The sequence below is a fragment of the Porites lutea genome, chromosome 2 (assembly GCF_958299795.1).
Source record: "Porites lutea chromosome 2, jaPorLute2.1, whole genome shotgun sequence".
Classification (NCBI taxonomy): domain Eukaryota; kingdom Metazoa; phylum Cnidaria; class Anthozoa; order Scleractinia; family Poritidae; genus Porites; species Porites lutea.
Window position 1 is genome coordinate 16,823,660 of NC_133202.1, and position 14,855 is coordinate 16,838,514.

Consider the following 14,855-nt stretch of genomic DNA (forward strand, 5'->3'; position numbering starts at 1 on the left):
CAGTATCCAGTTGGCTCACCTGACGTAGGAGAGACTAAATTTTCCTGTTTCACATTTTACGATTGAAACTTTTAATCGGCAATGGAAGAAACATAAACCAAAAGGAAACAAAGAAATTGCTAATAGTTCACACAAGGCTAAATTGATGTTCTGAGAAAGTGACAAGACAAGTGGTAAAAGAATGTCTTTTCGGCCTTAACATTTCAACAAAACAATGTCAAACAACACAGACGCCGATCGTGACCCACCAAGTACAGACGAGGGAAATGTTGAACTTGGCTTTTACATTGCTTCTCTTATCTTAGGTTTTGGAGGTAACAGTTTGGTAATAACAGTGATGTCAAGGAAAAAACATAGACGTTCAATTCCCAGACTTTTTATTCTGAATCTTGCTATTTCCGATTTAAGCCTCATCATGATAGAAACACCAATATTCATCTACTCTTACATAAGTACAATTTACCGAAACTCGTATTATTGTCGACTTTTAACACCTCTGCCGACAATCTTCTATTTCGTGAGTATCTTTACCATCTTTTCCATGGCGGTGCATCGCTGTAGGTTGATTACTAACCCCTATAGACCAAAGATGAGGAAGCGAAATGCATACATTTGGATCGCTGCCATCTGGTTTTCTTCCTTGATAATGGTCCTTCCCTTCTCAGTCGTCTCTGAAGCTAACAACGGGATCTGTGACGAGAGCTGGCCGTCCATAAATCACCGAAAAGCGTACACCATTGCTCTCTTCATCCTACAATTTGTGATACCTTTGTTAATCATTAGTGTTGCGTACGCTAGGATCGGTATCTATCTCTGGCGATCAGCCATTCCCCAAAGCTCCTTACCCGCACTTAAAAGAAGAAAAGAAAACATTCAAGTTATCAAAACACTAGCCATGATTGTGATCCTGTTCGTGATTTGTTTGCTGCCTGGACAAATCGCCTGGCTTTTGCTTGATTTTGGAGGTCAAAAGGAATCAGAGATCGCACAAACGATCTTTAAATTTGGAGATATCCTTAACATTCTGCATCCATGCTTAAATCCCATTGTTTACGGACTATCAAATGAACATTTCCGAAGAGAGTGCATACAACTCTTTTTTGACTGCTTTACACGTGGCTCGAAGTAGCTAAGCCCTAAACGTTGTAAGGGACGTATGGAATGCCTTTTGTATCAAAAATACTTCTTACCATATGTAAACCTTTACATTAAATATACAAAACATTTTGCTTTATGGATAAAACATCTTAGTTTTAGTATAAGGGTTATAGTACACAATTAAAACTTGTAACAAAATATATAAAACTTGTTGAAAAATTTTAACAGTTGTTACTTAATATATCAAACTTGTTAAAATATAAAACTTGTCATGCAATTTATAAAACATGTTGCAAATATAAACTTGTTTTTCTATAAATAAAAGTCATGAATATTCTCGTTGTAAATATAAGTATATAAAACTTGTTAAAAAATAAAACTTGTCACGATATATAAAACTTGTCACGCAATCCTGAAACATACAGGGGCGGTTGCTTGGCATAGGGTTGGTTCCCAGTCTCTTATTTATTCCTCCATCATGACGGATGATTTTACATGCATTTTGCGCAATGAATTCAAATGATTTATTGAAGAACTTCCCTACGAAGAGATGAGGCAAAATATTTTTACAGAAGAATAAGCAGTTGCGGATCGGTTACTTGTTCTTTCAGAAAGGATTTGCCGGGAATTTCTGTTTTTCCTTCGCATCTTGAGTCTCGGAACTGTGATATCAGTGAGGACATAACTTAGCTGATCAAGCAACTCCTTAAATTGTACGAACGTCTAACTGAGCGGTATAGAGAGCGCATAAATTGGCTTGAGGAAGACTGTAATGACAATAGTTTTCGATACCAACCTGTACCTGTCGACGAAGGCTGCAATGCAAGGTCAAGAGCAAGGCCGAGGTTTAGAGTTTCTAAGTCGCAAATCAAAAGACCAAGGGACCTTGGTTTTAAGCGATCAAGAATGCTGCTCTCGAATAACATTGCACAGGCGTGTTAGAGAATTGGGACTTGAGGAAGAAACACGCTACAGTGAAACTGATGATTAGGAGCCTGATGTTTTTCTCTGGACTATTTTGGCGTTGTTGTTACCTAATTCTGGGGAGGTAATGATTCGGGGTGCACTTTGTGGTCGAGGTGTCAGAATTCAAAAATCTTGGCTAAGAGAGTCAAGACAACGAGTTGACCCCACAAGAAGAGAGGGCATTGTTTACGATTTCTCTTAGGATTTACAATCACCCCAAGAGAAATTGAAAACAATGCTTATGAAAAATTTTGAAGGGATAACAAAGACTGTTATAGTTTTTTTGAAAAAGCCCTATTCAATAATTGATAAAAAAACATTGGTCTCCTCAACAAACACTCTATCAAGCATTCCGTATAATGAAGGTGCCCAAAAACTATTTTATCGTTAACAGGGTACTTGCCACAGGCTGTTGGGGCCTGGGACACTATAAACTCTTCTTCTTATTCGTAAACGCTGCCTGCGCCCTCTTCTTGTGGGGTCAACTCGTTGTATTGACTCTCTTAGTCGTAGATCTTTGAATTGTAACACCTCGACCACAAAGTGCACCTCGAATCATTACCTCCCCAGAATTAGGTAACAGCGCCAAAATCGTCCTGACAAAAACATCAAGCTGCTGATCATCAATTTCAATGTAGCGTGTTTCTTCCTCAAGCCCCAATTCTTTAACACGCCTGTGCAATGTTATTCGAGACACACCAATCATTGCTGCAATCTTTGACCACGTAAAACCAAGGTCTCTTAGTCCTTCGATTTGCGACTTAGAAACTCTAAACCTCGGCCTTGCTCTTGACCTTGCATTGCCTTTGTCGATGGGTTCAGGTTAGCCTCCCCGCAGCCGTCCGTTGGGGTTCGTTTGCCACGCATTCATTTCTCCCCCACGGACCGTGGGGGAGAAATGAATGCGTGACAAACGAACCCCAACGGACGTCTGCGAGGAAGAAACACAGCGATTCTGAGCCGACTTTTCTCCTCGAGGTACTGATAACACCCGGTTTGGCTACTTGTCGAATTCGCTACCTCCAGGTTTATAACACATTCGCTACATATTACTTTTTCTGAACCATTGACAAGATTTCCTTTTAAATCTCGCTAGCCATAAAAATAATCTGTTGATATGTTTCTTGTTCTTTTAAGCTTTCTCCTCTAAAGATGCAAGTTTTGAACTTCGCCAAAAGGCAGCGAGTCCAGTTTGTAGCTGGCGAACTCGAACGTAGCGAATTTGAAAAGTAGCGAAACCGAAAAAAATACGGTCAGGGTAAGAGACTGACTGCGGACTGCAGACTGCGGACCAGGGGTAAAATGCAGACTGAGTGTAAAATGAAGACTACAGACTGTTAGTAAAACGCAGGCTGGGGTAAAATGCAGACCGAGCATAAACTGTGGTCGCAGAAGGGTTTAAGGGCAAATAAAATCCCGCAAAATACATGTAAACAAACACTTACTTGACGACATATATCTCGGATCAACTACCTCTGGTACCCAGGGTACGGATCAACGGAATGCGACTCTTTTATGCTAAGAATTCGTTAGAATTTATTTTTCAGAAGTCTCCGAACAGAAATAAAGGGAAAATCGCTGATTTCTACAGTGTGTTTGACGAAGTCGCCCCCAAGCTAAGAGATGTGCACTTCACGCGATCTAACCTGAGATCAGGCCCAATTTGAGCGGTTCTCATACATTCTACCGTTGCAATTGGGCCTGATACAAACTATTACCATGTTTGTGCTCGTTACGGCCAGATTTTGGCCGTAACGCTGATTGGCTGTTTGAACAATGCCACAAGATCTGATTGGCTGTCGGAAACGCCGGAAGTTGAAAGCGCTTATTCCTCGCGTGGTTGTTTTCGTGAATGATCCGTCGTCGGTGGAGAGAAGGATCGATTTTGCTGTCTTTTTTATTTTTTTATGGTCTTATGGTAGGAAAATATGACTTAATATGTGCCATGGAAATTCAGAAAATTCATATGGTTGTTCATATCTTCTCAGGATTTGCTTTATTTACGGAAAGTGAGTGTATCGCGGACCGCTAACAAGGTGCATTTTGATTTACAACAAACGGGTGCAAATCAAAATACTGTCCATCTTAAAACTGGTTTCATTTGAAAGTTTAGCCGGGAATGACTTCTCTGAACGGGGTACGCAAGCGGAGGCTCACTGCGAAAGAAACTTCAATCGCCAACTGTGAAGTATTAGGCGAACAATATCGCATCGCTTTTCAAGGAATTTTCAGTGTTCACAGACTGGTTGTTTGACCGGTCAGCAGTATAAAATATGGACTGCGGACTGCGGACTGCGGACCACGGACTGCGGACTGGGTATAAAATACGGACTAGGTATAAAATGAGAACTCCGGACTGAGTATAAACACGGACTAGGTATAAAACGCGGACTACGGACTATGTATATAAAAACAGCCTTAGAAGGTAAAACTGAGAGAAATAGAAGGCGGACTAGCAAAAACAGTAGTTCCAGCTTTAACGCTGTTCACGTCGGTCTATTCTTCCCACGGAGAAGGAAGATTATGCCGGTACTCAAGGCAACTGAAATTAAACTCTGCATTTTATAAAAAGAAGGAGTTTGAAGAGATTTCAATTTGCAGTTTTACACCAATAAGAAGCACCGAATTAAAAAAAATAGTATTGGTGTTAGTCAGATCAGTAAAATTCTTATCGGATACCACAATTCCGTTTCAAATAAAGCCTTGGGAATATGAGGACTGAATGAAGAACTCAGACGAGAAGGTCAATGCGATGCACAAAAGCAGTATTTAGGGGAGAGGGATTACTCACTTACGTGAATTATAACCGAAATGAGTCGTCCAACGTTATATTCTAAGCGATGATTATGATGACATGATTTACACCCTGCTCCTGATCCCCGGAAGAGGGAGTATCTCTGGGAATTAGAATTTCGTTAGAGGGTATCATGTTAACACAGAAAGGCTGTCAAACTTTTTAAGTACATAAAATCGTGTTTTTTTGTTTTTTAATCACGGACGAATCAGGCCAGGGCTGAAGGGGCCAGCCACTAGGGGGGTCTGGGGGCATGCTCCCCCAGAAAATTTTGAAATCTTGGTGCTCTGAAACGCCATTTCTAGTGTTCTAAGAGGATAAATTCTGTCCAAAATGTTCTCTAAATCAATTGTCCTTTTTATGCTTATTTTTATTGGTGTGACTTCGCGTAGAAGTAGTCGATTTTATTTTATACAAGTTGTGCGGTTTTTGAAATTGCTCTGGAAATAACTTTCAGCTAAGTATACTCTGTGTGGTGTCATTGTATGAGTATCATAAGAATTCATTTGAAAATTTCAGAACAACTGTCGAAATCTGGAACTTGTAGTTTCCTATTCCGAACGCATATTGATCGGGATTCGGGATTTTCGATAAAAATCGGAAGGACCCCGACGAGATCAGGATGATTAAAGAGTCTTCACAGACATACTACTTTTTATCGCCTCATGTTCGTTTAACAAGGTTAAATGAGTTTCGTTTTTTTCTTACGTACTTCTAACGTACTTTTTTCAAGTTTTCCAGTATGCAATCAGTGGAATGTGCTCTTAAAACTCGTTAACATGCAGCGTAAAAATACCCCTGAACTAATGAATGATGGAATCTGGTGTGAACTGCTAGTATGTGCCTTGCACCGACCCTTGCACCGGTACGGTTCTTTTGTCCATCCGCTGGGGATTCCACGTGGTCAATCGCACTCGAACTTCATGCTATTTTAGTTGGAAACGTTGCTGATTGGTCTTTTCATATCATGGGGAGTTAAGCCGTTTTCAAGTGTCAAAATACATAGAATAGAGCCAAGAGACTATAAAGGGGACAGAGAGGCCATCCCCCATATACACCCTATTCCATAGGTAATTCGTCTCGAGTTATTTTTAACACCACAGATCTCAAGGGGGATTAAACAACAGCCAATCACATAGCGCGAATGTGTTCCGCGTGGATGACCCACGCTGAGAGCCACGCGTCCTTCACGAAATGACGCAGAACAAAATGGGGGAAGACGCGGAGAGCGATTTTGCTATTCCTTTTGTCGACGAAAACGACTACAGCGAGATTTCTGCGAAAGCTGTGTCAGCGAAACCGAAATTAAAAAAGAATCGCCCTTCCTCTCTTGCATAGAGCTAACAGTAGAGCAGGGAAATCCTTAACACATTGAATATTCTCTCAGGATCATTTATAATTTACAGTTTGAAGAGAGCAATTTCTGGTTTGATGTTTATTTTTTTCAGTCTTTATAGCGATTATTCCTACCCACCTACTTTGTCAACTGTAGGCGAACCCTCCTAAAGCTGAATTTTAAGGGACCATATTCAAGCTCAGAAAGAGAAATAAAATTTCGTCGTTGCTTATTTACGTCCTCCATAAAACGCGAAATTAGGCATTTTCACGTCGTAGTCGTGCAAAAACGGGAAAGAAATGAACAAAAAAGTGTGTTGCACGTGCGAAGTTGTTTTTTTGCTAATTAAACCTATTGTTTTTTTGATGTTCTAGTTGTCGTCCGCGTCGTTGGATCTTAAACTCCCTAAATTGTACAAACGACCGGTTTCAATAGACCGGCGAAATTTCTCATTTTATTAAAGCACTGAGGTTACGAGAACTTCGAGTTAAACTGATTTCACGGGTTGTCAAAGAGTCCAGCGATTCCTTTTTCCCAGGTGAGCGCCGACTCATTTCGCTTCAATATTCAGGAATGCTCTCGATCTTTTTACGCTTTCATTGCCTCTCGCCCGACATGTTTTGCACGGCGTTTGGTCATGCGAAACCTCCACGAAACATCCACGCCTCGCGCGAGGTAACTTTATCCCGATTCTAAAAATAACTCGAGACGAATTACCTATGGAATAGGGTGTATATGGGGGATGGCCTCTCTGTCCCCTTTATAGTCTCTTGATAGAGCGTATCGGCACAGGGTGATTCACTGTATACATATTGTTTGATAACATGTAATATCAAATTTTTGTTCAATGTCCCGAAAATATCTCATATTTCCCGAAAAACTGCCCAGGTTTCCCGACTCCCGGCAAAATCTCCAGATTCCCGGAATAAATTTGTTTTTCTCCCGAAACAGCCCTTGTTAGAGCTGTCACCCCCCGTCCTTTCATTGTAGCTTATAACATGTTATATAACCTCTCGAAACCTCTTTCTTGTTTCTAGGGTAGATTTTCCATTCTAGTATATGTAACTTCTTTTGCAGATAGCCCAAATTGTCCTTTTCCAGCTGATTTTCCTGTCTCAATGTATTGTTTTGTTCTTCCAAAACCTTTATCTTTTTTTTTGAATCCCTATACGTTCAGGGGCACCCAACGGGAAATTTTGAGAAAAAGACCTAAAAACAACAACAAAGCGTGAATAAAGTTTTCTGAGACTATTTAATGCATTTTGGGAGATTGCTGGAAAAAAATTATCTGTTCCTCACTCCCAGCAAGACTGATGGAAGAGTTCCCAGCCAGCAACCTTACAACCTGCAACCTGACTTACTGGGAAGTTTCATAGGGCACAATTCAGATCTTGAGTGGTAAGTAACCTCTACAAGTAACCCGTAGCAGCTATTCTAGACTTCAAATCCCCTCTGACACCCTGAATTATCTTTTTCCCAGCAACACTTGCCTTCCAAGGACTATTATTTCTTCCACATCTCCCAGCCAGCAAAAATGTGCCTGAAGAACAGATATTTTGAGGAACAGATCCATTGGGTGCCCCTGTACGTTGGCATTTTTGAAAACAGTTGCCTGGAAAATTTAGCCTCTTTCTGTACATTTCTTAATGAGCTTTCACCTTCTCTCGACTACGATCCTTTTGATCAGCATCAAGGATCACTTACCATGCGACTCGGAAAAAAACTGGAAAAAAATCATCTCTGATTGGCTGATAAAAACGTGTTCATCACATGCTTATGCAAATTTACTGAGTTCAGCCCTACGCCTGTGATGGATGGGACGGTAAAATGAATTTTCTGACTCAGTTTTCATACTTGTTCGCCAGAAATTTGTGCCTTGCGCTATGAGATTTTGACAAGGTTAAATCCCAATCGAACGAGAGGATTTTTCATTTCGACTTATATGAAGTCGCATCCTTCATCGGGGGCATTATGGTGTAACTTACACGAAGTATCGACATCCATTTGCCATACTTCAGGGACTTTCTGCACTGAAGAAAGGAAAACAAAGTCGTGTGCATAATGTCGATGACATTTGTATCTGGACGACAGCGAACAGAGCCAACTCAACAGACAGTTCAGTCGGTACGAAATCATGTTACTTTTAACATTTTAAACAGTAAGCTTATAAACAGTGAACTAGAAGCGCACATTGCTAATAGACAAACAAGATGACATGATCCGTCCAGTGTTATCATAAAAGTAAAGAGTTTGTGCATTGTTTGGAATATTATTGTTTTTACAGATGGTTGGTTTATCTAAAAAATTCTTTAATCTTTCAGCTACTAGATGAGAATTCACAGCTTATTCAGGTATAATATAAAGTAAGCTTAAGCCTATAGATTTCAATTGAAATTTGTTGTTTGAAGGTTTTGATTCAGCATCATACAAATTACAGTGAGTTTATATGTCGTCTTGTTTTTACTTGGTAATTGTTGTTTTGTTTTTTACTTCCTATTTGTTCTTACTGAGTATCTTAAAACTAAAACGAAAGTAATTATTTGTCACCGACTCTTGCCACCGAAAGTCTAATATGTTAATCAGATTTGCAAGGGAAATATTAAACCATCCCCAAGGACAGGGGAAACAGTTGAAAAGCTATTCTTTATTGATCCAAAATCAGATGAAAACGAATGCAAATCTATAACTGGATAGAGAACTCTAGAGGAAAAAAAGCACTAAAATGTTCAACTTCTTAATTAGTTGACTAAAATGTTTTGATTTCTCATAAACTGTGGGTTGAAATGTGTTTACCTTAATTTTGGTTTTACCTCCAGGCTATTGTGGATTACCAAAATAAAGGAAAGGCATATGAATGCACACAGTAAGTATGGCAGAAAATGTAATAAAAATAATGATGATTGTGATGATTATCATAATTTAGCATTATTTCATACATTATTGCTCTTGTTCTTGAACATTCATTCCAGCCTTCTTGATTTAATTAGGAGTTTCCTGATTTCAGTTGCTGCCTCTTTCTCTGTCGATTTTTTAAACACACTGCTGATTTCTGGAGAAAGGAGACAAAAAACTAAAATGAAAAATTTGGAGTTTGTTTTTAGCAACAAATGGACTGTCTAGCCTACAGAAGGCAGTGATGGCTGCACTGGATAAGAATGTTATCCAGAGGTCCCGAGTGTAATTCCTAGCCTGAAAATAAGCTGGATTTCCTCTCAGTAGTCCCTAGTTCAGATTCTCATTCATGCTTGCAAATGGCCCACTGGTTTGTCATGAACCAGTTGAGATTCTTAACCCTTTCACACTTATTTGAATTATTTTTTTCCATGGTGGGTAATTCATCCCACTAGCCTTTGCTCTATAAATACTGCTGAAGGTGGATAAAAAAATGCTTATTAATATTATTTTAACAGCAAAAATGTTGCTAAAACATGACATGTGACCATGTAAAGTCATGGTCGATTCTTCATGGGGTAAAATTATAATTATTCTGATGAACATGTCTTACGAAAACCCCTCCCTTGCAAAAGTAACCAGTGCCATTGGCAAAATAAGTCTCCCTATTTTCCGAATTTTAGGGTTGAAATGTCTGTCACTACGATCATTTCTTTCTTTTAAAAGAGAAGTTAAAAAGACTGAGATTTTCTACTGGCATAAGTCAAAATAAGGAAGTGATGAATTAATGTTTAAAAATGATATTTATATTAACCTGCTGTGTAGTGACAATCCATTTTCCTAAGTAGAGTGAAACCCTACCCTATGGATTCTTGCGTAATAGCCTTAGGGACACCTGTATATAATGAACAGTTTCATCTGTCCCAACAAAAAGCTCATTATTTTTTTCTAAATTGACCTGCTTAATATGGACAACAGACAGTTGCGTGTGTTGTGAGTCACAAACGTTCTATTTATTGTCAGCTTCTGCACTTTGTGGACAATGATTAGCTGCGCACTGTTTATGACTGAACTTTTTAAAAAGGGATCTGTCTAATATTCAGTCCACCTGGCTGAGTCAAAAACTAAAAGCATCAATACAAAGTCACAGATTCCATTGACATGTTTTATGAATAATACTTAAAACTGGAGGTAATTTTAGACCAAGAGCATGATAAATGACTGAGACTCTGATAAAATGAGTATGAGTTATCATTAGGATGAACTTCATACAGTCACATTTAAGTAATTAAGCAAGGTTTTCTGTCTTCTTTAGTCTTAATATTGATAAAAACATGTATCTGTGAGGTTATTTTTTCCGTGAACCCACTTAATACTGACACCCAAATAATAAGGACACTATGGCATGCCCCCTTGATGTAACCACCACTGTGGTGTTATTTTATAGCTTCACTAATCATTGTGGATCTACTTTTTGTCCTTAGATACCAGCAACTCTTGCACCGCAATCTAGTGTACCTTGCTACATTAGCTGACTCCACTCAAAGCATGCAGAACACCATTCCTGTATGTGCTCATTAATAGTACAGTTACAGATAATGTGCTTATTTAGGGGGGCTGTCATAAGGGGGAGGGGGACTGTAAGTAGGACTTGTCCTCCTATTTTGTTCCCAGTTAGGGGATTAAGATATGCACCCTATTGCATGGGTGGAGTTTTTGTTGGTACAATATCTGTAAAGTTTTTACCAATTAAATTAATGTAAATGTAAAAGTAGATGTATTGTCAATTTTTAAATGGCTGTAAAAACAGTGTTGCAACAAATTTTATATACTCCTGTAATCCTAAATGGAAAGTGTTTACATCTGAAATCACCAGCTTATTGTTATAACAGGCCCCAGGTGCACAGGGAAGTTCCACAATGAAGACACCTCCAGTTTCAGTGACCCCACCTACAGGCTCTGGTATGTTACAATCAGGTGTACCAGACATGACACCCAACTCCAGCTCATCTACAGACATGATGTCAAATGCTCCGGTAATGAACAGTGGAATGCCATCAGGCATGAATGATCCTATGAAGTCTAACATGCCGTCACAGCTTGGAGGAATGACTGGTCCCACCTCAGCAGGTTATGGTGCCAGCTCTGTTAGTGGGATGGGACAGTCCACTTCATCTCCCCCTCAGCTGCAACATCCACCTATGACAGTGCAGAGTCATATGGGGTATCCTAACCCCCCTCAGACCCAGCCAGGCCGACCTATTCCCCCACCCCCAATGTCGGCATCCATGGGTAATTTACCTCCTCAGGTGCCAATTCAATCCCATGCCCCACCCATGGGTCAACATATGTTGTCCCAGAACCAGCAGCAATCACAACAGTACATGATGCAGCAGCGGCAGCTCTCATATAGACAAGGAGCACCCCAACAGGTCTGTTATGTTTTATGATTCGTTTAATCTGCTATCAGGGAGCCCTGTCATCAAGGGCCGGGCGACGGGGATTCCCCCGGCTACTGTAAACATGGTCCCCAGCTACGTGTACTTTCATAGGAAAATAGAGAAAAAGTATAACCAAAAGAAATCAATAGCTTTTGATACCCCACCTAGTCCTTGTATTTAGCTGGCAACTTGAAATCAAGGTGACAGCCCTGTGCTATCATTTTTACATTCTAATCAGGTTTTTCTCCAGAAAACATCCTATAGCCTTCAAGGAGAGGATGATTTCATGGTTTCCTCCCTCATTTCCACTGCCCAAAGCTGAGGCCTACGGGTTGCTGTGTTATACTGACCTCAGAGGAAATATTTTTATTAAGACTTACAGGTTTTTTAGATTGGCATATATTTAAAATCGTCATCTAGCAGCCAGATTGTTTGCTGTGATTGGGAATGATGTTTTAGTTCTCACGGTTTTTATGAGAGTCAGTAATAACTTTGTTGGTGGAAAACATTACATTTTACAGCAGGCGACAGCTGTTATAATCATAATGTTAAAAATATAGGCTTGAAAATACATATACATGACTGTTTAGAAAACAGTTAAATTGAATGGTAGATTAAGGTTCCCGATGAAATCAAGCCATACAAGATAACTGTAAAATGTCTTTGTGTCAGAAAAAAAGCATACACTATAGTTTGTGGGAACAGCCGTTCCTCACTGCTCCTCGCCACTGGGGATGTTTGGTGAGGAGGAACATCTGCGACTCAGCGACAGAAATACCATACTGATGACGTAAATCAGTGTTTATATAATAAATCGGGTTGTCATGGGGTTCCAAATGCAAAATTTGTTCAATTTTGTGTTTCTCCTGGTCGATTTTGGTGAAGTGTTGTGTTCATCTGCGAATGAGCTGCAGCAAAATTCAAATGCTTCTTCTAGAGAAGAATATATTCCACAAATTTTGACTGTTTTCTTATAGTTTCAGCGCATTTGCATTTGACCTTTGTAGCCTTTTGTCTTTTGTCTCTCGTTCGTAAATAATAGCTAAAATTTATTTTACTACTCCATCCTCCAATCAGCACTTATGACCGGATTCTGGACAGATTTTACATCATCATATGGAATTTCTTTGCTGAGATGTTCCTCCGCGCGAAACATCACCAACGGAGAGGAGCAAGGAGAAATGGCCGTTTTCGCAGGCTACATACTCCACTCGGATGTTCAAAATAAGTATTTCTTGATTTTGTATCCTAGATGCCTCAGCAGCAGCAGCAGCAGCAGCAGTCTCTATCACACAGTCACCCTGGATATGGCCCTCCAACAACAGTAGGAATGCCATCAGGCAACATGATGCCAGGTTACCCTCAACAACCACAGCAACCACAAAGATACAATCCGTACAGACCTCCTCCCCAACAGCAAGGCTTGTCACACATGCCGTACCCTGCACAACAACAGCCAACACCTATGCAGGGACAATCTGTCATGGGTCAACCGTCACCTATGGGACAAGCACCTGTAGGACAGTCACCAATGCAACAGCCACCTCTAGTGTGATGTGATACAAAGATTTGAAGATTGTGACACAAGATGCATAATTCCTACAAAATTATTCTTCAGATTTTGTGGCACGTTTTGTGAAGTGTGATTGCATCAAGCAAGTTGGAAGAGGAGTTCCATGTTGTGACAAGAACACATGACATGAATTGTGTCATTTAACATGGTGTTGGATGACTGTAATACAAAGGTTGAGAAAACAGCCAACATATTTTGTGATGTCAGTAAACAGTTTCCCTGGGAAGTGATGTCTTAGGATGAGTGCAGAAAGTCCGTGGATTAAAATAATATTGTTTCTTCACTCCTTTCTCAGTCATCATCTTGCAGGGAAATTATTGGTGGCATGGCCAAATGTCCATTGTTTTTGCTTGCTACATACAAGTAATGCACAATACAAAAATGTTGTGACACAAGATCAGAGCTAGTCACATAATGACTAGTTGTAGCAGGATTTTAACTGTCTTTATAGAAAGATTACCAATTGTGCCATTTGACATTAGTTGTTACATTTAATTAGGTGTCATGGGCACAGTTAGGGATATTATTTTACAACACTCATTTTTAAATGTAACACAATTTCGTTACATTGTATTTTGGTAAGACTGTGCCTTTATTGTCCATGACATTGTTTTGCGACAGTTTTAAGGCTATCATCATGATGTGGCTACACTTTCATCATGGGTAAAACAGAAATATATTCATGTACGTAATGGGTTTATTCAGTGTTTCCTAGATGAGAGCAATGAAAAAGTTAAAAAGACAGTAACGCACATTTTAAGTTATCATTTTGTGTCAGCATATTCCATGATTGGTTTGGATCTGTTTGTAAGGGGTTGTTGATGTGTCAGGATTTAAAGGCCCATGTTCACCCAAGCTGCTTTACATGCTTGTGTATTTATTTTGAAACACTTCTTTTGTCAAATTCAGTGTTTTGATTGGGCAAAGTGTGACTCTACACACACTGAAGACAATTTTTAACTGTGCAAAATCAATTTTTCTGGAGTAGTCAGGGTGTGCAAAGCCACTTGGGTGAACATGAGCCTTTAAGATGTATAAAGACTAAAGATCTAGTGAATTGTATGATAAAGTTGTGGTTCAATTTTATCCTTGATTTGAATTTTACTTTTCCTTGTTTTAAACTCATTAACACAGTCACCATACCTGTAAACAATGCAAAGTGAATTTAAACCAAGGATAAAACTATACCACAAATAGATGTGGTGTACATATTTATATTCAAAGGGCTACTTTACCTATTAAGATATGAAAACTGTTAACATTAATTTGTTTTATACAAACTAAGATAGACTTTGGAAGGATAAGCTAATAGTGTGCTTTTACCCAACATCACTGTGCAGTAACCTGTAGAAATATATGAATTAAAGGGGCCTTAAGGGCAAAAAAAATCATGTAATTATCCAAGTGAGAATCATCGTTTAGTTAAATTAAAAATATTAACTTGTTTACAGGTGGTGTAATTGCCTCTATTTCATCAACATTATTTATTCACTTCTTGTAAATTGGGAGTAAGAATAACCAAAATCTTATGTTACTAAACTGTTTCACCTTTGGAGTTTGTGATAACATTATGTAGAGAAGTTTATGTATTATGAAGAGAAGGGCCTCTTTCCTATAAATTGTATGGAGCACAAAGGTTCAGGGTATGGGACATCAGTTTTCTTAAAAGTTAGAATATTTGCCTAATCAGATTCAATAGTGCGGCTAACCTGATTCATATTCCCGCTGTGCTAAGTAATACCTCAAGCTCTTGAG

General features: G+C 39.3%; 2 protein-coding genes across 2 annotated transcripts; both read left to right on the plus strand.

Moving 5' to 3' along the window:
* The first annotated feature begins 214 nt into the window (after positions 1 to 214).
* Positions 215 to 1,129, plus strand: LOC140925719 (neuropeptide FF receptor 2-like). Its single transcript, XM_073375613.1, has one exon. The coding sequence runs from the start codon at positions 215 to 217 to the stop codon at positions 1,127 to 1,129; it is 915 nt and encodes a 304-aa protein (XP_073231714.1).
* Positions 1,130 to 8,187: 7,058 nt separating this feature from the next.
* Positions 8,188 to 13,262, plus strand: LOC140927888 (uncharacterized). The gene is made up of 6 exons (XM_073377585.1): positions 8,188 to 8,318; positions 8,516 to 8,545; positions 9,011 to 9,057; positions 10,571 to 10,652; positions 10,979 to 11,518; positions 12,780 to 13,262. Exons 1-6 carry the CDS (start codon positions 8,256 to 8,258, stop codon positions 13,080 to 13,082), a joined length of 1,065 nt encoding a protein of 354 aa, XP_073233686.1. The 5' UTR covers positions 8,188 to 8,255; the 3' UTR covers positions 13,083 to 13,262.
* Positions 13,263 to 14,855: the final 1,593 nt, after the last annotated feature.